Source organism: Squalius cephalus (genome assembly GCF_949319135.1).
Source record: "Squalius cephalus genome assembly, chromosome: 17".
In the NCBI taxonomy this organism is placed as follows: domain Eukaryota; kingdom Metazoa; phylum Chordata; class Actinopteri; order Cypriniformes; family Leuciscidae; genus Squalius; species Squalius cephalus.
In genome coordinates this window covers 5,953,899-5,977,719 of record NC_137138.1, presented here as the reverse complement: position 1 = coordinate 5,977,719, position 23,821 = coordinate 5,953,899, and the positions used below count along the sequence as shown (strand labels likewise).

The following is a 23,821-nucleotide window of genomic DNA, read 5'->3' as shown; positions in this document are numbered from 1 at the left end:
TACATGAGACATGATACATGCATTTAATCGTCCCTAATTATCGGCTGTTTTAAAACAATCGGCCTTTTTTATTATTTAAAAAATACCGATTTTTTTTCCAATTCATCGGTGCATCCCTAATAATTCATAATAAATGTAAGAATAAAACATGACTTCTCTGGCCAGCTCACTTAATCATATATATATATATATATATATGTGTACACACACACACACACACACTGTTTGTGGATGAGTTTATTTATTAATTTATTGTTAGTAAATATCATATTATTATTATTATTATTATTATTAACTACAAAACCACTTGACCTAATGGCTAAGTATTTATTTGTATTATTATTATTTTTTATCATTGTGTATTTTTTTTTAATTATTATAAATGATGATAAAAAAAGAAATCATTACTTATCTGACCATTTCATTTAAAGTAAAACAAAACAAAACAAAAAACGATATGGTGCTAGATATCGATAGACCTCATTTGAACTGATTACGGTAAAAAAATACGACTTATTTTTACTTCTGTTTGTGGATGAGAGCATATGTATTATAGTATGGTTTTATGCAAAATCTTTACACATAATTTTGCAGCGAGTTCTGTAAACTCATTAAAGATTTGCAACTGTGCTGAAAATTGAGATGCATCGAGAATCAGATTGGTTTTGGATTCAGATTGTGACTTTGAATGGAAAGTGAATCATGAGGTGCCTGAAGATTCCCAGCGCTAGTCCTGAAACGAACACCTGCAGTGAAGCCATTTTGACATTTCATTTCTTTCATGCATTGTTTGGTGCATGTTGACTGAATGACAGAATGGTTAAAAATGACCACACACACTGCGAAAAACTCAATCACACACACATGAAGGATCCTCTGCACCGGTCAGGGTGTGTTTTCTGTGCATGCATGTTGAATGACCTCATATGCAAAGCGCCAGGTGAGGAACATTTTTCCAGTATCAGAATTCAACAGCGTTCTGACCTTACGCTGACTCCTGTCATTAGTGACCAACCAGAATGACCCACTATGTCTGGCTACTAGTCTTGAAAATCCAAGGTGAATACACAGCAGCTAATTTGTCACTTTTCTTTTTGTTAGTTTGATAGTCTGATGCTCCTGTCTACCATTGCTGTGGACAAATGTTCAAGCACTAGATATTCACTAAAATGGCAATTATGTTCAATGTCATGTTTGCAATGAGATTATAATTCAAGCATATTTATGATCAACAGTGCTGATGCATGACATTCCACCATTTGAACAAATGCAGATTAATTGGAGGGAAATTATACCAGGTATTGGATGAAAGTTTGCATTTTAGAATATCTCAAGATTTTCTTTGTGTCTTTTGTCTTTCCATTGTCTCAATATCTGTTGTTTTTGTGTCCTACATCTGACTCATGTGTGAAATGTCTGCAGTTTTTTCTTTTTTCCTTTCATTAACCCTTAGTTTTCTGCACAGCATTTAATTAGGATATGCATTTTGTCCAAAGCACTACAGGCAGGAGCAGTTGCTCATGGGGCCACCAGGGGGCGTATGCCTTTCTTTCTTGGGGCCACATTGTTGGCAAGGCAGGAGTTGAAACTCTAACTTTGATTATTATATTATTACCATAGCTCTCTGATTTTATTAGTACAGTTTTAATGCAGTTTGAAGGCCTGTTTGTTAGCTTCCAGTGTTGAGTTTCTTTTTATATTTTAGCAAAAAATAAATCAAACCAGGTGCATTTGCAGCAGTTTTAATATTATTTATACTCTAAATATATTATTAGTAATATTTTGAATTAGCACTTATTTTTATATTTTCAGCTTTCATTATAATTTGTTTTAATTTTGCTATGTGCTTTTGTCATTCTATATATCTTTAATTTGCTTTTATTTCAATTTGATTTAGTTACTTGATTTAGTTATTTTATTACTTAAATTTACTTTGCTTCAATTAGTTGCCAAAGGCAACATGTCATTTAAGTATAATATATTTATATACAATATTTTATTTTAGCTTTATTTCAATTGCCAAAAAGTTTGTTAAAAACAACAATAGTTTCAGATGCAATGTTTCAAAGCACCCCCCACCCTCCCAAGTTACATCTCTAAGCTGTACATTTGTAACACATTCACGACCTTAAAGTCCCCTTGTAGTCAATCATTTTATCCTTTAAAACTCATCTTTGATCACAATTACATTTAAATGTTTTTTCCTTGAAAATTCATGCCTTAAAATAGCTTGAATGTAACTACACTAGGGATGTGACAGTGAAGATATTTTCCCACCGGTTAATCGACGTGTGACAACACCGGTAATATCATCGGCGGGGGCTTTTAAATTGCTAATTTGAAAGCGAAAGTAAAATGTGCGCGTCCACACGGGCATTCATGGTGCAGAGCAGCACTGTTTTGTTGTTGTGGTGTTTTTCATTAAGAATAATAATAAATGCGTGTTTAATAGTGTCTGTTCTCTAACTGAACTAAATGATATGTAAAAAAAAAAAAAAAAAATCACCAAATCTATTCAACGGTGGGGAGCAGTGCCCGCGGTGGGCAAGTGATGTAACCGGTGTTGCTTCTGAGCACTGTCAACACCGACTATCGTAACAAGCCTACTCTACACCCTTGCCTCATTTAGTATATGCGGTTCTATGAATATGCAAATGAGCCCCGCCTCCACTCACTCACACCAGCTCAGAGATCCACTCATTTACGATCATACGTTGACTTGATTGGTTACAATGTAGTTTGTGTTGTCAGAAACACCAGCGATTTTTCAAACTGTGTTTTTGTCTTTGGTTCACTGCAGTTTTAAGGAGAAAATACTCAGCAATGCTGTTGACTTATGAATTTGCACATGGTTTGTCTTTAAAAACACCACATAGACATATAAACAACATTAAAAGCCTGATTTTCACCACAAGGGGACTTTAAGAAATTAACTATCGCACATCAATTAATCTGCTTTGAGCAACATTCCTGTAAAGCGCTTTATCAGAATCAGAAAGAGTGTGTTTGCGCATACAAGGAATTTTTCTTGGTACTGAAGCTTCCAGTGTACACAGACAAATACAACAAGAAAAATAGAAGTAAAATTTACAGTTAGGTTTAGTCATAATAAACCTATTTATTTAGAAACTTATTTAACATATTATGATATAACCTGTGAGGTCTATGATAATTTTGTATAATATAATGTTATTTATCCTATTCATATGAATATTAAATATCTCTCAGGACAGCATTTAACATCTGTATATCGTTAAGAAACTCATTTACTCTGATAAATGACTCTAAACCAGCATAATGACACAGCAGAAGTTAATTCTGTACGTCCCTAGTGGTTACACTTGTTTTTATTTTTTTCACATATCAATTCCTGAGGGTGGGTTAAAATGCTGGTTTCTATCTCACTGTGTGCTCTTTAAGCCGTCTTTAGTCATGTGACCATTGGTGAACTGTACTCAGAATGCACTGTGAGAGCTGCATGTCTTATTCCCAGCATGATCGCCGGTGTGCACGCAATAACGCCGCCACTTTCTGCATTCCTGTGTGTCTGACGTCTCTCTCTCGGCACTGCCGTCTGTCTTTAAGCTGGCCATCGCCGAGCCGACGCTTCTGGAGCATCAGCGCGTGGGCGGGGCCAACTTGGCATGGGCATGGCCAGTGGAAGCCTGGGCGGAGTCTTGGAGGAAGCTCTTACGCGATTCGCCGCGATGCAGAGACAGACCGAGGAGCGCTTTCGCGTGTGGATGGACAGACTGACCCGCATGCACTCGGACGATGACCTTTCATCTAGCGAAAATCCGGAAGGGCGGAGCCACGTTAGCTCGTTCCTGCCGTCATCGGAGTCGCAGGAAACGCTGGCGGCCTATCAAATGGCACGACTCAGCGCCATCACGGTTCCTCCTCCTTCTCAGACTGCCGGTCTCAATGGAAATGTGGAGCCATCTGAACCTAATGTCTAAAGACGCAAAACAACTGTGCCGACTCTATTTGACCGCTGAAGTGGAGGCTTGGGACAATGCACAAACTTTCTCTTCATCTCTCATTAACCCTCTACTAATTTTTCTTTATCTTCATTCTGCCTTCTACATCTCTCTTTCTCTATTAAAGCATCAGTTCACCAAAAAATTCAACATTTACTAATTCTCATGTTATTCCAAACCTATTTGGCTTTCTTGCATGGAACACAAAATGTGAATTTGAGGAATATCATGATTCTTTTCCATTTAATGAAGGTGAACAGTGTTTTTGTCCTTCTTGGAGGTTGACATGCTTTAGTCTGCATTGACTTTTGTCAATGTAATAAAGTTTCCACTTTTGTGTTCAATGGAAGTAATAGTCTTATGGGTTTGGAACGACACGAGGGTAAGTAAATAATGACAGAATTTTCTTCCTTTTTTTTTGGTAAACTGTTTCTTTAACTTCTCCTGACCTTCTGCTATTAACATTTTCTGTTTTATATTCGCATCTCAGGGCCGCCCTCCACAGTCAGTGCCTTTGCGATCTCATGTCTTTGGGAGAGCCAGATTCTCCCATTCACCTGGAGATTAATCATTTTAAAGAATCATTTTTTTCTTGCCCATAGTGTGACCGAAAGACGTTTTGTTCCCATTGAGACTTCTAAAGTTTTGCCTCGACTGCCATGTGTCTTTTTTTGTCTTCATCTGAAACACCTGGGCTGGCATGTCTACCAAAGAACTGTTGTTTGCATTGTGGATTGTTTTAGGTTCTTATTTAATCGCTTCTTCCAAAGCGGAATATGCATGACATAAGCTGACAACGGAGAGCTGTAATGTAATGACAGCCTATACCTTGGTTTTTGTGCTGAATACTGACCTAGGACAAACACTAATGGAGAAAGTCACATGCAATAAACGGGGGTGATTCTACTACTCGACACAATGTCTAAAGCAAGAGATATTGATCACTTATATGTATCTATTTAAGGGTGGTTTTCACGAAAACATGTCAGAGTCCTATTTTACCCCCAAATTTGCATAAAACAGTGTAGCCTATATATAGAAGCATTAAGATTAGATGCATATTGAAATTATTTTCATGACAATTATGCTCATTTCCTCTGATTCTCATTACTGAAAGTAGAACAACCAGATGCATTAGTTTCATTGTTGCTTCTCATATTTTCATTACTGTAAAATCCTATAATACAATAACTTTTGTTTGCATCACAACAAATACTGATATATTAATACTTAACTGAAAAGAATAGTAATATTAAAAACTATTTTGTGTTACACTGACTGATTTTCTTTCATCGAAATGTACTTAATTGTCATTAAAATAATGTTACAATGCCAAAATTCTTAATATGCATATACATAGGTTTAATTTTACTGAAAAATATAAGTTCTGTTTTTTGTGTTGAAATATGAGCTGCAGATATTCTTGACTTCTCTTTTTTTTGTGTGTGATATGCCCATCATGTGCTTCCTACACACTAATACAAACACACACATAGTCAATGTTTACTGTAGTTACTGACTCACAGGACGACTTGAAAGCTGTTTGCTGTACCGCTTTACTGTATAGAGTATCTGAAGGAGATTGTTTACGTTTTTATGTCTTTATGGGTAATAACCAGCTGCCTAAGTTTAGTGTCATAATGTTTTAGATGGAGGACAGAATTTCCTCCACATAATTGCTAGAAACTAAGAAATTAGTAACCAGAGATAGATGTCTTTATTTGTTACAAATATTTTTTTCTTTATCATTGCATTATTAATAATGTCATACTACTGCCTCACCAAACGTAAAAGTGTGCCAGGCGACGTTCAATTTGTGTTTTCATGTCTATGTAACACATTGACGTGTAATATCTGCTCTGTCATTAGCTGGGAAATAAATATACAAGTATTTTACCAGCATTCAATCTGTTTTACCTGACCTTATTATCCAGTTAGTTTAGAATTAACAAGTCCATGTACTGCCTTTGGGGCGTGCGATCAATTATCACTGAATATCATTTTATAAAAAAGGGTTTTTTGGGGGGTTTTTTGACTAAAAAATTTATGTAAAGGCCTGTTCACACCGATAACTATAAAGAAAACTATATCAGCGTCCACACCAGCAGACGGCTTCGTTCTGTTTATTCGAAGCACGCGCTGCAGTTTTGTCGTCTGTCACTTTAAATGCTCAAGCTCTTTAAAGCAGGATGGATTCTGATTGGCTGTCATTGTTTGTATCGTTCATTAGCTGGAGAAAAATCGCTCTGAAATGTATTCAAACAATATTGTTCATCTGTGCCGTTATAGTTGTGTGTGAACTGCTATTCTTTTATATTTAGAAAAATGCTTAGAACTATATACTTATCATTGTAGTTATTGTCCTTTGTGTGAATGGGTCTTTTAAAAATGAAAAAAAGATATAAAATCATATAAATTAAATACAGCCCAACAAATACTTTAAATATATACTTTAAACAGTCTTTTTAAAACAGAAAAATTACCCTATTTACTTGAATATAAAATGTATCTTTGTAATCTTCAAGTCCTTCAATCACACATTTTTATTGCCATATATTTACTTTCTCTCTGAAAATGTTGCATTACGGAATAAAAAGCGATGTGAGCAGTTTTATGTTTACTTTAAAAAGTGAGATTCTGCTTTTTACGCCTGTTTGCTCACTAAAATTCCACCGAGGAAATTGAATTATCTGTGTTCATCACAAATGCAGTTTAAACCTAAAGCCAAAACACATTTTGCAAAACATTCAGTGTTTCACTCATTTATTATGACCAGTGTGTGGAAGGAGATTTTCAACAGGAACTATTTAGACTAATAAACTTCAAAGCTGAATGATGGACATGCAGATATAGCGGTGAATCTTCTGAACAGTGTGTGTGATTGTGTTGCAGTGGGTCCTGCAGTGGTTGGCCACTATGATATTTCAGACACACACTCCGAGCAGGAACAACAGTTGCAATCGCTCTCAGGTTCGTTTCCACCGCTCCTCGGCAGTCTGACTGTACGCTCGTACACATTGGCTGCGTCTCAATTCGCATGCCAATATTAGATTCATAGTATTTTAAAAAAGTATTTTAGTGTGCATCGATAAGGTTTTTAGACTTAACCCACGATCCCTTGCATTACAGAAATGGAAAGTAACTACAGTAGTTTTGTTTCTAGGAATGTGATTTTTTTTTTTTTTTTTTTTTTTTTTTGTGAATTGGAAGTACTCAGACAAATAATCTCTCTTTTTTTTTTTTACAAAATAACTTCTTGCACTACCCTTCAAAAGTCTCTTCTGCTCACAGAGGCTGCAGTTATTTGATCATAAATACAGTAAAAACAGTAATATTCTAATTAAATATTGTTTGCAATTTAAAATAATGGTTTTCCATTTGAATGTACTCTAAAATAACATTTATTTTAGAATAAATTAAGCAGAAAAATATTAAGCAGCACAACTGTTTCAAACATTGATAATTACTGAGTATCATATCATCATATTAGAGTGATTTCTGAAGGATCATGTGACACTGAAGACTGGAGGAATGATGCTGAAAATTCAGCTTTGATCACAGGAATGAATAATATTTGAAAGTAAATACAAAATCGTTATTTTAAATTGTAATAATATTTCACAATATTACTTTTTTCTGTATTTTTTATCAATAGACTTCTTTCAAAAACATTAATAGTAATGTCTCCAAACTTTTGACCAGTACTGTATACATTTCAAAAGCATTCTGTGACATCAGTGGAATTTTCAGTGTCACTTGATCCTTCAGAAATCATTCTAATATGTTGATTTGCTGCTCAAGAAACATTTATCGTCAATATTGAAAATATTTTTATGGAAACAACATTTATTTGAAACAGAACCTTTTGAAACATTTTAAATGTCTGTACTCTCACTTTTGATCCATATAATGCATTCTTGCTAAATAAAAGTATTTTTTAAAATCACACCCAAACTTTTGAACGGTATTTTAAGTTCTATAACCAATCATGTTTTGTAATTTAAACGTTGCCTTTAAGTACTTTTAGTATGAGAATTGTGATGAAGCCATTTCCTCGTTGACTTGCCTCACTTTTTTGTGAGATGAATAAGTGTTGGCCTCAACTACAGGATATTTTGTGTTGGATTATCAAATGAAATTTATCCCTTTGAAATCTAGATAGTCTGTCAGGCGTCTGATTTCTGTTGAAGGGTGTATTTGTGTTGCATCAGATTCACTCATATTTAATTTTAAGGATGGCAGTGAATGTTGAAACAAAAGGGTTTTTTGGTAGCATTTGCTGAATGTAGTCTGTTGTGTTTGTAGGTGCCGTAGAAGCCCAGCCATCTCAGGTGAGTCTGGCGTCCACAGACAGTGAAGTGGAGATCGTTGGAGTTCAAGAGAACGCCAAGTGAGTTGATCCTCGTCCTATTCATTCACTAGTCATATAATAATGTTCTTATGCTAACTAGGTAGGCAAGATTATGTTTATCATATTTTAGCCCTAAATAAAAATTTTCAGTATTGTAAATTGGTTGTTTAAAGGTACATTATCTAACTTTTTTTTTTTAATTAACAAAATTCAAAAGAGTCAGTACATCATCAATCCTTCTTCCAAAATGTGTTTTTGTCTTACCCTGATTCACTATGGTAAGCCTATTATAAGTGTTTATATTTTAGACTTGTCGAGATGGTTTTCGCGGGAAATTGCGTACATGTGTCTCTCGTAAATAGAAAAAAGTTGCTCCGACTACTTCACGTGTGACTCTAACTCTGGTGTGGGAGTTAGTTGTAATTAGTAAATGTTTAAGTGGAGGTTAGTTGTCACAACGAGTGTGAAAGTTTGACATGAAGCCGCTAAATCTCCAGCCTATGGGGAATCACCGGTTTAAAAAAAAAAAAAGATGAACCGAGAACTGAGGGATTTGAGATTGTGAAAGAGATGGCATTTTATTACTCAACAGGTCAGTAAGGTATTTTATTGAATTGATATGTCAATGTCAATGTCAAGTTTATTTCTATAGCACTATTTAAAACAACTCAGGGTTGACCAAAGTGCTTTACAATCCCATAAATAGCACCATTTACACAGGAAACAAAACACACAAACAATAAAAGAGCTTTTGCAGTCTCTACACTACATTAAAAGCCACAGAAAAAAGATAAGTTTTTAACTTGGATTTAAAATCAGACAGTGTCTGAGCAGTTCTAATATACAGTGGGAGACTATTCCACCGTTTGGGGGCAACAACAGAGAAAGCCCGATCCCCTCTCGTTTTTAGTCTTGCCCTAGGAACAGTCAACAGCATGTGTTCTGAAGATCTGAGAGGTCTCGATGGCTTATGAATAGACAAAAGGCTTGACAAGTACGCAGGCGCCAATCCATTTAGGGATTTGAAAACCAATAAGAGGATTTTAAAATCAATTCTATAAAAAACAGGGAGCCAATGAAGAGACCTTAAAATGGGAGTAATATGATCACGCTTACGTACACCCAACAAAAGTCTAGCCGCAGAGTTTAAGTGATAAATTGCCACATGTAGCTCTCTAATAGATTTCATTGTCATCTATTGTGAAGGGTCATATTCATCCGCAGTCACACAGAGCTGAAGCACAACCAAAAACAATGTTCTTCTGCAAAATGCATGCATTTTTTTTTAAACACTAGAGGGCCAAAAGTTACATAGTGGTCCTTTAACTACTACCTTTAACTAACAGTTCTTTTAAACAACAGTTCTTGTAGGATTGTCACTCAAGTTCAAGGTTTCTTGGTTTTGACATCAGGTGATTCCCCAGATATCAACGGTTGCCATTTAGACCTTTCTATATTAAAAGCCGCAATCTAGATGACAAGTTTAAATTCTAAACAACTGCATCCTCAGCATACGCCATTCAGTTTAGCACCCGGGTCTTCTTTCGGTTTACGGACGTGACGTAACCACATAAAGATTAATAACCTCAAACTGACATTTCCTGCAAAATCAGCAGCTCAAATTATAAGTCATTTTTATAAGCTTACTATTGTGAATCGGGGTTTTGATTTGATTTTATTTGACAAAAAATAGGGAAATACATTGTTTCCACTTGTGGTCCTTGATGTAAAGCACAAACTGTATAGTATAGCATTATAAATACAAAATTACAATAAATGTCCACATTTACCAAATGTACAATCACAATTAAACACACACATAAACTAATACAAATTCTTCACTAAAACAACCCATCTAAGAACTTTTAACTTTAATACTAAATCTAAGGTAGGGAGGGAGACTGTTTTGAACACTGATTATTTACTTTCTCAGTAACTTAATAATCTAGATTCATGTTAATTTCTTCATATAAAATACAATACAGAATTCTTTTAACATTTCAAGTTGTATAAACTTGCATCGTATTTGGAACGAACATAACTTAAAAAATTATCAATAGTTTTATAAATTAACATTAACCCAGTTTAATAAATGGCGCAAAAATTGATGGTTAGTTCATGATGCATAATGCACTAATTAATGTTTACAAATTAAGCCTCATTGTAAAGTGTAACTGGATCATTTTGGATTAGGACCAGGGCTTGACATCAGCTTTTCTGCTCACCAGCCACTGTGTTTAGTGGTTTCCCAAAGTTATTAGCCACTCAGCATTTTCACTGGCCACAATTTTGACATCGTTTCCATAGGGGAAAACTGCCATATAGTATAATATCTCATAATTTGGCAGCAGTAATGTACTTGCTGTCACTTTAAGACCTGACGCATGAATCTATTGTACTGTTACACATGCTTTTTCTTTCTCAACTGTTTGTTTACTTAAAACATAACTGACTGTGTTTACGTGAATACTTGCCAAGTTTGTGTTTATTTGACTGTTTAAGTGCATTAAGCAGCAAAACAAAAACAGCTTTAAAGCTGTGTTCACACCGAACGCGAATTGAGCATCTGGAGTGAGTGATTTCCATGTTAAGTCACTTTAAAGACGAGTTGACGCACGTCTGGAGGTCCTGTGGCGCGATAGACTCGTTTAGCGTGGCGTGATGGGCGCGATTTTGCCTCCATTCGCGCGAAAGAGGCGAACTGAGCGTCTGCCGCAATACGCACGAGTGATTTTATTTGGTGCTTTTTGTGCATTCACACATTTCTCGAAGACGCCTGAGTTGAAAATTCTGAACTTTGGCGTCTGTTCGCGCCACGTTAACCAATCAGGAGCCTGCTTGCTGCTGTCACATGGTGAAGTGACGTGATAAACGTGGGCAAGCCCGCCCGGAGTCACTCATTCAACGTGGAGGAACGACTGATATTGGCAGTGAGCAGTTATACGGAGCTATATGACACAAGTTCATATTTCTACAGAGACAGGAATAAAAAGGACCTCGCTTGGAAGAGTGTCAGTGAGGAGATTGGGCAACCTGGTAAGTTGTAAATACACATTTCACTTTTGAGTCACGTTTTCGACCCTGCTAGCAAACGCTAGCAAGCTGCCTTGCCGCTATTTTACAACTATTTTACAACTCCTGTCTCCCCAGTCCCTGGTCCCTCACCCCCTGCCGCTGAACCCACAGGTGTGTGAAGGCAATAGACTAACAATATTTGAACATGTTACGTGCACAAAACATTAGTACAGTATCCATTCATAGCTTTAACATTCACATAAAGTCACAAAAGTTTGTGAATTAGTCCCCTTTCTAATAATCATTGTATTTGTAAATGCAGAAACAATTCCATTGCAATGTATGCCACCAATCATCTGCAATGCATACATACTTTTTAGCTACTGTTCAGTTGCATGTTTATATATGTATGTCTGAAGTATAACTTTAATTAATATATGTTAAAGCAAGTTCAAAACAATTTCACACTTGCATTTAAGCACTGTCTGTGTCACTCACACAGGCACAGATCATATTCTCCCAATATCTAGACAATTGTGTTATTTCAATTCGATTTTTAAACCTTCACTGTGAACATGAAAATCAGGAATCATCTTTCTGCCTTCTCATTGCACTGTGTTGTATTTCTTTATTTCACAGGCCAACAGAGGAGGAGAGCCCCCCGGCGGTCCCAGGACGGTCCGTCGGAGGTGGAGCAGGCGCTGATGGGGCTCCTGGTGCGACCTCCAGCGCGACCTCCAGCCCCACCACCAAAGTCCGCCGATGAACACTTCCTCCTCAGCCTTCTGCCTTTTCTGCAGAGCATGCCGCCTCATACCAAAGAAATCATAACATTTCAAATGTACAAATTGGCTATGGAAAACAGCACCATTGTGCTAAATTTGGAGCAATTGGACCCCCCCACACAGTAGGCTTTAAAAAATAAATAAATGAGGCAGCAGGCTCTGCAGGAAACGCAGAATGCCCTCCTTCCTCTTCCTCAGGGACATGTTGTTCCCTGCGGCTCTTCCACCTTCCAAGCGAGGTCCTTTTTATTCCTGTCTCTATATGTAAATAGTTTGTACATATTGTACATTTTTCATGTTATTCATGTTTGGCCTCAATAAATAATTTTGTAATATGACTAAATACCTGGTGTGGTTCTAATGCACAACAAAGCAAATCTTTTATCACATAAAAACTTGATTTCAATATATGAGACATTCATTTTTTGTTTTTAGATAGTCATGCTCTTTAGAGGTTTGTGGGTGGCTCTTAAAAGAGGTTGTGGGGAAGTCGTGAGGAGGACTTCAAAGGCTACTGTCGGCTGCCATGGCACTGCTCCCTCCGAGAAGTGTGCCATGAAGACATCCCTCACCCCGAGTGCTTCTCTGGAGGAGTTGTTTGCCGCAACCCGACCCAGACCTGGCAGTGGCTCTTCTCCAGCATGTCCCGTGCCCCTCACAACAGGTGCGTCTCTCCCCTCCGAACACCTCATAATGTTGTGGAGAACACACGTCGCCTTCACACACTTCTCCGCAACTTCAGGGTGGACCTCGATTAGGCGGTGGTACGTCCTCCACTGTGAGGAGAGGATGCCAAAGGCGTTCTTCACCACCAGCCGGGCTCTGGAGAGACGGTAATTGAAGACACGCCTCTCTGGAGGAAGGGTGCGTCTAGGGAAGGGCCGCACGAGGTTCCTCCACAGCGGGAACGCCTCATCAGACACAAAGACATGGGGCTGGGGTCCTCTCTCTTCATCACCGGATAGAGGCTGGTCAGGAGGCAGATGAAGTGTGCCAGCCCGGAGAGCCTGTCCAAAGGCGGAGTTCGCCAGAATCCCACCATCGCTGGTCCTGCCGTATCCCCCAACATCGATCCCCCGGAAGCGGTACTTTGCATCCACAACTGCAAGGGGAACGATGGAGAAGGTTCCCTTGTAATTGTGGAGCTGGGATCCTGAGTTGAGGGGTGCCTTGATCACCACGTGCTTCCCATCCACCGCTCCACAGCACAGAGGGAAGTTCCAGCGCTCCTGGAATCCCTCTGTGATGGACCTCCCGTCATCGGTGGTGGGCACAGCCATGGAGTCCTCCACAAGGCAGTCACTACCTGGGGGACGATCTGGCACACCGTGGAGACACCAGCCCTGTAGCTGGACGCTATGGTCCTGAATGAGTCCCCAGTGGCAAGAAACCTAGAAAACATTGTTATACATATAATTATAATTACCCTTGTAGTTACATATTCAACTAAATAAAATAACCAGTCTGTTTCACTTAAATGTGCCATATTTGTTTGTTTGCTAGCAATTTTACAAAGTTTTGAATCTCCAAATCAAAAGGGTATATGGTGTATTAAAATCACTAGTGTGCCAATAATCAAACTATACATATTGCTTACAGATGCCAAGAGAATATTATAATTTTTAGGTTATAGCAGTTAACTGGAATAGTACCCACTTTATTGAATTTAAAGAAGCCTTAATCAAAACTTAACAAGGATTAAACTGAGACTGAACAGGGTCTAAACCAGGACTAAAGTGGGTCTGAACTAGGACTAAACCAGGGCTAAAGTGGGTCTGAACCAGGACTAAATTAGGACAACACAGGGTTTAAACCAGGACTAAAGTGGGTCTTAACCAGGTCTAAACCAGGACTAAAGTGGGTCTGAACCAGGACTAAATTAGGACAACACAGGGTCTAAACCAGGACTAAAGTGGGTCTGAACCAGGTCTAAACCAGGATTAAAGTGGGTCTGAACCAGGACTAAATTAGGACAACACAGGGTCTAAACCAGGACTAAAGTGGGTCTAAACCAGGACAAAAGTAGGACTAAACCAGGACTCATGGTTCAACCACAATTATATCAAAACAAAATTAGGTCTAAATGAAACTAAATCAGGACTTAAAATGCAAAGACCTCCTGAGTATCACTAGAAAGAGCACCAACAGTGGTATCCGTACCACAGTTTGAGAAACATTGATAGCATACCATATATTAGCATATATTTAATATACTGTATTTATACATTTACTAACCGAAGACAGATGGACAGGCACTCTGCAGCTGGGATAGAGCGCCTGTAGTTGTCCTGGAGGGTGATACTCGCTCCAATGCTGGACAACAGGTCATCAAACCTGGGTGCGGGACAGGCGGAAGAGGCGCTGAAAGCGGCCATCATCCAGGCGCAGCTCCTGGAGCAAGTGGTGAAACTCGCCAGACTGGGTACGCCTCCGGAGGGTCTGGTGGACCCAAGTACGGCAACGATGACCCCTACGCCGCTGTTCTGCTCTCTATAGCAAATACAGAGCGGTGACTCTCTCGATGAATGCTCGATCAACATCAGCCATCTTGCAAACAGACAACCGCCTAGCACTTGCCCCTCCCACAAGAAGAGGATTTCGCCCTGAACGCGCATCTATTTTGCTTCAAACGCTCGCTTTCCAATTCGCTTTGGACCCGGGAGTAGATTCAAAATGTTCAAGCGTCCAACTAGAAGCGAATTTGACGCTCAATTTGCATTCGGTGTGAATGCAGCATAAGACCTGACGTATGGATCCATTTTACGGTTGCACATGCTTTTTCTTTCTCAACTGTTTATGTTCACTTAAAACATAACTGACTGTGTTTATGTGAATACTTGCCAAGAACGGCATTTTGACATTATTTTGTGTTTATTTGACTGTTTAAGCAGCAAAACAAAAAAAAAAAACTAAATTTAGTACTGAGGCAGCTTTAAGTGTCGCACTTTGGGTGTGAGCACAAAATATGCGGACACTAGTAAAATTATGCGCAAAAAGCACAATCTCACGCTGAAATTCAAGCCCTGTAACATCAGCAATATTCATCCGGACATTCCGGAGCAAATGAGTGAGTAAAGGGACGGTTTGTGTGTAACTTGCTGTCGGAGAGATGAGAGACCGTGAAAGCGCAACTGGTATCGTGCATCTATTCTGCAGAAAATGAGTATTGGGAGCGTTTCAGATATTTCTGTATCCATATGTATCGAAAAATCAATACTTGACACTTTATTATTTCAGATGCCTTTTTAATAAACTACAACTGAGAAATGTATATATCATATATAAAATTTAACCCACCAAAGTGGCTAGTATTAGTGACTGCGTTACACGCCATTGCTGAAATCCACCCGCATTCGGAGGGTTGGCGGGTGTTCATGTCAAGCCCTGATTAGGATATTTTATTTCAACATATTTCTAAATAGATAAATAGTCACTTAATTTTTGTTACTTGGAAATATGTGACCGTTTTAATGTTTTTGTAATGTTATTTCAGCGTTGTCTCAAGGTTTCCTCGCGGTGGAGTGATCCAGTCGCTTTCTTCCTGGAAGCAAAGAGCTCCGCCGGCGTGGACGTCAGTCTCTGCGCAGTCAGGCTGGGTTCCTCCTCCTGAGGTGGTGGACCTCACGCTGGACGAAGACCGGCACAGATACCTGCTGTGATCTCACACACACACACACACACGCTTAGATACACACACTCATATACATGTGACTGGTGGGCTGAGTGACTCAAACCAAAATGAACTTTGACTGTTGAATCTAACAACACAGAATAATGTTTTCATTAAATGAAAAACTCTTCAATCTTACTGTTCAATGCTTTCTTCTGATACTCTTTGATATGCCTGATTAATTATTTGATACTGGGATTGTAACGTCAGTAAATGACACTGGGCTGGTAATGGTTAGCGAGCGCATACTGTACCAAGGTCTCCCCTCGGTAGAGTCAGATATCAAAGCTACTGGCCTGAAATACTTATTACAATCTTAAAAATAATATGGGGCTTCCTTAAATAAATTAATATACTGAATGTAAAGGGTGAATCTCACAGAAACTGGTCGTATTTCACTTCAAAATCAAGAATATAGAATATAAGAATTCTTTATTATTAGATTATTTAGCTTAGAACAGACAATTTTTTAGAAGTATTAAGATTTTTGAATTGTGCTATTTATTATTGTAATTTTGAAAAAATACTGTACTTTAAACATATTTGAATTGTTGTACTGCCTTTGTTGATTTGTTTAATTAACAAAGCTCTCAATTGCGTTTACTGTAATACAAGAATCATTATTGAAAATACTGGGAGTTACAATAAACTCAAAAGTAAAATATATGGATGTTATGGTAATTTTGGGGTAAAAGTGTTTGAAAAATAGAAAGTGGTCTAAAAATAGGCTTCTTTTTCTTTAGGCAAAATATAATTTCTTGTTTGTTTTTCTTCTTTAGATTTTGAGGTGAAATAACGCCTGAATGTGTTTCTGTGGGATTCAGCCAACAAATTGAAATCCTCATCAAACCTCAGTCATTTCATCATGGCAAATCAGGGATGCCTTGCTTTCTCAGATCCTCAGATTTCAACGTCGTCTTTTGAGTCACTTTGCCCCACTGAAAAAAAAAAACACCTACACTTACATGATCCTGCTGTTGGCCTCAGGAGTCGCTTGCTTGAACCACCCCAGCCACTGTTATTGTGATGTAACTTCCTGTTAGCTGCTGAAGAGCTGTTAGTCGAGATATAACCACAAACCTGCTGGTCTTACTCTCACCGGAGCAAATGCCCCACTGCTCTGCGTGCGCGAGATTGTGTGTGTTCACTGTCAAACATTTGATGCTGCTGTGTGGGGAGAAGCCTTGGAGTGTGTGTTCCTCACCCGATACTGCTTTCACAATACGTTTGCGTGCGTGCGTGCGAGTGTGTGTGTGTGTATCCTGAGCATTACAGTTTTTCAGAGCATGTTTGTTACGTACATCTCGCATTGTCATAGAAACGGGCCCTTGCTTTTATTATGCCAATGGAACTTATTCAAACACTCTATTGGTCAAAAGTTTGGAATCATCACGATTTTTTTATATAGTCTCTTCTGCTCACCAAGGCTGAAGTTATTTGATCAAAAATATAGTATACAGTAATATTGTGAAATATTACAATTTAAAACAACTGTTTTCTATGTCAATATATAGTAAAATGTCATTTATTCCTGTGATCAAAGCTGAATTTTCAGCATCATTACTCCAGTCTTCAGTGTCACATGATCCTTCAGAAATCAGTCTAATATGATGATTTGCTGCAAGAAACATTTTTCATTATCAATGTTGAAAACAGTTTTTGCTATGTAATATTTTGGTGGAAATACTCTACCAAATTAGCATGTCTGAATGACTGAAGACTGGAGTAATGATTCTGAAAATTCAGCTTTGATCACAGATATAAATTACATTTTGTAATATATTCAAATAGAAAACAGTTGTTTTAAATTGTAATAATATTTCACAATATTACTGTTTACACTTAGCCTGGAAATCCAGACCTAAATCTGAAAGATTAATGGTCTGGCATTGACTAATAAAAATCGTCCAGCTCGAGGGGCGGCACCAAGCATGCATTTGAAAATCTCACTGCACGCTATTGGATAACACTACGACCAATCACAACAAGCCCCATACGCTTAGCTACCAGCGGAGCTAACTTGGAGATTAGACTCTTGCCGTATCCGGTCGGCAAAACAGCAAAAACGTCCTTCTTGCAAAGGAACGATTCGAGCGCCGTCTTCTGTTCCTCTTTTAGATAAAAAGCCACGTCTAACTCGTTCATTGTAGCGGCCAAAGTCGTTTCAAACAACTGGTGTTCATCCATAGCCATCTCGCAATGTTTACTAATGACTTCGACGTCACAGCGCTGTCGTCATCTCACCTCTGGCCCGCCTATATCAGATAACCCGATGTGATTGGTGCAGCTCGGATACAAGGGCATATTTAATGAGCATCATTACTCGACCCCAGAGTAACTCGCTGAGCAAATTCAACTTGTGCTCTCGCGAGAACTCTGGATTACCAGGGTAGTTTTCACTGTATTTTTGATCAAATAAACGCAGCCTTGCTGAGATGTCTTTCAAAAACATAAAAAAATCTGTAATGATTCCAAACTTTTGACTGGTAGTGTTTACACTTGTGAATACAATCAGTGTGTGATGAGGAAAAAAAATACTAGGTTTTGTTTTCTAAATGGGGTCTAATTTGCATATAGACTTTTTAAGCAATTTAACCACAACTTAGTTTTATATACATGTTTCTATGGTTGCATCACGATATCCCAGACACCACTGAAACTATTTATTGATATTTGCTGTGTTTTACTTGATGTTACATATATGAGTCATTTGTTCGAAGAGCAATATGAATATGCATCTCCAAAACTGCATATTAAAGGGATGGTTCGCTCTATAAATGAAAAGTCGTGTATCCACCCGCATGTCTTTTTTAAAACCATGACTTTCTTTCTGCCTTGTAACACAAAAGGTGATTTGAAGAATATTTATGCTGATCGTTTCCATAAAATGAAGCAAATCTGACAACAGAGCTGCTTTAAAAGTGGTCCATATGCAGCACACAAGTCAAATGGACCACTTTTATGGTGCTTTATTGGAGAATGAAAGTCTCTTTATGCTTTGTAAAAGAGCAGTGTGAACATCCTTCAAAACATCTCCTTTTGTGTTCCTCGGAAGAAAGTTATGTGGGTTTAGAATAACATTAGGGTGAGTTAATGACGACAAACATACATTTATGGGTGCGCTGTAGATTTAAGTCTTGGCAATATATTCAGTCTGTATAACATCAAATGTTTCCTTTTGTTTCTCTTCCTCACGATTGTTACTTGTCAGACCACTGTGTGTGAGGAGCACTCACTACCTGAATGTGAATTATTCTGCTTCTTTCAGCTTGTGTATGGACATTTCAGAGGCAGGTTTTGAAGCCATGCTGGTGGCCATTTTGGCTCTCTTAGCCCCGCCTTAAACTGTGACCCGCCCCTCTAAGAGTTTGATTGGACCTTTACCTCTGTCAATCACGTGAGGTGAATAACTGCTTCTCGAGAAAGGGAAAATGTAGTTCCAGAGCAGGAAAACTGATAGTAGCAGAGGAATTTAAAAAGGATAGTTCGCCTAAGAATGATCATCGTTGACTTGCTCTCATGTCATTTTAAAATGAGTTTTGTTCTGTAAAAACATGTGGAAAAGATGCTTGGTACAATGTTTACACAGCTCTTTTTTCATACAGTGGAAGTGAATGGAGATGGACGCTGTCGAAAACCAACATAAACGTAGTTTTCTAAAGCATATGATCATTTTGTGAGAAAATTCCCATAAAGCACTATTAAAATATATGCATATGACTTGTGCACTACACTGTGAAAAATACATTTTCAAAGGTGTAAATAAAACAATTGGAGTACGTTTTACAAGAAAATATGGTTACATTTTATTTGGTAACGCTATTTTACACACGTTACATGTAGTTACTATAGTAATAACAGTAAATTATGCATAATTACTAGTAACTAAACCAAACCCTAACTGTAACTATTTACAGTACATGTAGTTACTTAAATGTATAATTACACCGTAACACGGACACCTTAAATTAGTGTAACCCTTTATTTTAAGGTGACGTAGTTACATTTTACTTTCTCAAATAAGTACTGAGTAATATTAATAAACTTCATATACTTTCTATAGTTACAGTTAGGGTTTGGTTTAGGGTTAGTTACTTGTAATTATGCATAATTTACTGTTATTACTATAGTAAGCACATGTAGTAACGTGTAACTACGTCACCTTGAATAAAGTGTTACCAAAAATACTATAATACTACAAAATTTCACGTTTGTTTTCAATTCAATGTAGAAATTTACAAGCAAATTCTGAGTGAAAATTCTACACCTTTTTTTATTTACTTTTTTTATGAATTGATCTGTCGCATTTGCTTTGTTTGGAAGAGCTGCGTGAACATTCTGCAAATGACATATTTAATTTTTGATTGAACTGTTCCTTTAAGACGCATCCCTCCAAGCAAATTCCATTCCAAACTCTCTGACTTTGTTTTCTCTGGCTTCAAAAGTGAAGGCCGTTGCTGGATCCCAGCTGTTGCCTCATGTTCAGCCTGCTTTTGTGAAGGAGAGGAAGCTCTTTCAGAGTTAAAAGTGGGCACATCTGTCACCAGTGATACCCAGATTGTGTGATATCTTCTCTTCCTGTGATAGCAAAGAGCACAGAGATGTTCTACACTCTCCAGGATGAAGGAGATGCATGTGGAGCTGATGCTTTAAAGGGATAGTTTACTCTGAAAGTTACTAACTCTCATGGCGTTCCACACCCGTTTGACTGACTTCTCTGGGACACAAAATATGATTAGCTGAATGTTCCTCTGCTCTTTACCAAGTCATTGGGGACGGATGCTGTCCATGTCCAAAAGTGACCAAAAAAAGCACCATTAAACTAGTTTATGCATCTTGTGCACTATATATTTCAAATCTTCTGATGACATTCAATAGCTTTATATGAAGAACATGCCTGTACACAATACCATTCAAAAGTTTGAGGTCAGTACGACTTTTTTCTCAGCAAGGACATGTTAAGTTGATAAGAACGGGCATTTATATGTTATTTATAAAATATGAAGTAGCACAACTGATCTCAAAATTGATAATGATAAGAAATGTTTCTTGATCATCATATTAGAGTGATTTCTGAAGGATCATGTGACGCTGAAGACTGGAGTAATGATGCTGAAAATTCAGCTTTGATCACAGGAATAAATTACATTTTAACATAAATAGAAAACAGTTATTTTAAATTGTAATAATGTTTGATAATATTACTGTTTTGCTGTATTTTTAATCAAACAACTTTTGAACAGTAGTGTATTTCGTTATGTTTCAGTCATGGAATGACGAACTAATGGAGCTCAACAGCATCTGTCCCCCAATAACTTTCACTGTAAGGAAAACAACTTCGTGACTCTGCAAAAATCTCTCCTTTTGTCTGCCATGGATGAATCATACGGGTTTGGAACCACATGTAGATGAGTAAAATATGACATTTGGCATATTCCTTTGCCATTGTGAAATGTTCTCTCCCACACACACACACACACACACACACAACACCAGCACATCCGGCTCTTGAGTTAAGCACTTTTAAATGTTACGTTTCAGATTTCAGTTCTAAAGGAGTTCTAAAGCCTCCATTATGGCATCGTCATCATCGTTCTCTCCTGCGTTTTGTCTCGTGATCATTTGTCTTGTGTTTCCTGCCGGGATGTTTTGTAGTTTAACACAGATTTAAGCGTCCTAAAACAGCAATAATCCTGAGAACAGAGGGACGGCCCGACGTGGCTGAACTCGATGTAAGCCCACGTTATGGGTCGTTCAGTAGATTTCCACTGCGTTTGAAAAACACTTTCCCTTTATTTAATTGTGCTATACTCTGTTTTGGTTCATTTCATTTCGACAGTATTTTAAATGAATAGCAAAAAGAGTGTTAATATTTTTTTGCTTCCGCAAGTCTTTCTTCCTTTAAACATTTATGTAGAATATAAAATGAAACTATTTTAAGATAAATAAATAGAGATATTTAAAGAGTAACATTTGTGCGTGTGTGTTTTCATTTATTAAAATGAGTTAACAAAGTTGTGAATGTATCAGAGCAACAGCTCGCAACCCTTTTATAAAACAGACTCCAGTGTGGGAAAGCAGCCTGTGACCTCTGACCTCTGGGGGTCACGGATAGGCAGCTGCCACAAGAGGGTCTGTTCATCCCTAATGACAAAGAAATAGGGGTTCCTCTCACACACACACACACACACACACACGCCCGCAGCTGTATGCTAATGTCAGCTCAGTCTGCTGGCTTTACATCAGAACAAGTTTTGTGCTATGAATTCAGTTCTGCTATTTATGGCCAAGACGTTAGAAGAGACTTAATCCTGTCAATATAACTGTTTTAGGCCAAAAACCTTTAAATATAGACATCGGTAAGATATTTTCAATGTTTATGCTCACCAAGGCTGCATTTATTTGATCAAAAATGCAGTAATATTGTGATATTATTACAATTTAAAATAACTTTTCTACTGTGATATATTTTAAAATGTAATTTATTCCTGTGATCAAATCTGTATTTTCAGCATCATTACTCCAGTCTTCAGTGTCACATGATCCTTCAGAAATCATGCTAATATGATGATTTGATGCTCAAGAAACATTTATGATTATTATTAATGTTGAAAACAGTTTTGCTGCTTCATATTTTTGTTGAAAAAACAGCAAAAAGGACAGCGGTGAGGATATGTTTGCACATCTCTGCAATTCTCTGTCATCATGTCAACAGGTGAGGTCATTCAAATTACATTGCTATTATAGTTTGAATAAAAAATATGTTTGAAACTACAGATTATATAGGTCTGGTTATGTGAGACTAGTTTGAATTAATCCCTATTCTCTGCATGACGCACTAACATTACAGTACAGAATGGCAGAATTATCCTATAATAAATCTTATATAATAAATATTGTATAAAAGAGGATCTCGGGATCTTGGTTGTGTAAACAAAACAAAAAATCAGGTCTACTGTACAGGCTTTCATAGACAGCCGAGGAAGATCTCTTTTTAAGTTTTGTTACATGCTGTTCACACATTGGCAATACAAAAAGTGATTAATACATGAAAATTCTTATATTTAGCCTCTTGTTGTGTATTAGGTCAAGTAAGGTAAGAAGTCAAGTAAATATGAGTACAGTGACTGTAAGAGATCCTTTATAACAAGCAGTGTAATTGATGTTGAATAAGATGTGTTACTTTATAATTGGAGGAGCAGAGAGAGGGTGGGGGTCTTTACAGGGGTTGTGGCGAGGAGTATGAACAGAAGGAGCAGAGATAATCACAGCTCAGACCCCTGTGTGTGTGTGTGTGTGTGTGTTTGGGGGAAGGGGTTCAGGACGGGGAAGGACTGACATATGGAGTGTATAGTCTTTCAAAGCAACCAAACCCGTTTCTGGCCAACAGGCCCACTCTGTCTGTGATTCTCTTGCGCTCTTTCAAATTAGATTAGTAAAAATACAATAAAACAGGTTGATCATGTTTGTGTTGGTGTATATGTGCTACGAACCTCAAATCTGAAAGTGTAACAAAAGCTTTACAACAGTTGCCCAACAGACCATTCAGAATACCCAAATGTCTTTGTGTTTATTACCTGATAGTTAAAACAACACACACTATCTATCTATCTATCTATCTATATATATATATAAACTTGTTAGATGCAATTAATCGCGATTTATTTATTCGTTTTTCTCTAAACTTTTCCTCTTAACCCCTGTCACTCCCTTGAGTTTTTCAACCGTTTTATTGTATGCCAGATAACAATCATGTCCATTCTGTATAGTAACCCTATTATTTAGTTTGATTAAGCCCAGTGTTTGTTTGTTTGTTTAATGTTAATGACCAGCATGCCATAGTACTTATATTTAAAGGAATAGGTCACTACAAAAGTAAATTTGTGTCATCATTTAGGCCACTCATCCTCAAGCTGTTTCAACCCTGTGTGAGTTTCTTTCTCCTGCTGAACACAAAATAAGATATTTTGAAGAATGTTGTAACCAGACAGTTGACACTATTTTTTTCCCCTACTATGGA

General features: G+C 37.6%; 1 protein-coding gene across 5 annotated transcripts in view; it reads left to right on the top strand.

Moving 5' to 3' along the window:
- Positions 1-21,763, top strand: part of ark2n (arkadia (rnf111) N-terminal like PKA signaling regulator 2n) — a 28,485-nt gene extending 6,722 nt beyond the window's left edge. Inside the window, exons 3-6 of one of the 5 annotated variants that reach the window (XM_079847231.1) lie at positions 1,236-1,298; positions 6,873-6,950; positions 8,286-8,370; positions 15,625-21,763. In XM_079847231.1, coding sequence (XP_079703357.1) covers positions 1,236-1,298; positions 6,873-6,950; positions 8,286-8,370; positions 15,625-15,790 — 392 coding nt within the window. In that variant the 3' untranslated portion in view covers positions 15,791-21,763. Of the gene's footprint in view, positions 1-1,235; positions 1,299-3,585; positions 5,886-6,872; positions 6,951-8,285; positions 8,371-15,624 lie in introns of those variants that run through there. The other 4 variants (XM_079847233.1, XM_079847234.1, XM_079847230.1 and 1 more) reach the window with 4 other exon arrangements.
- Positions 21,764-23,821: the final 2,058 nt, after the last annotated feature.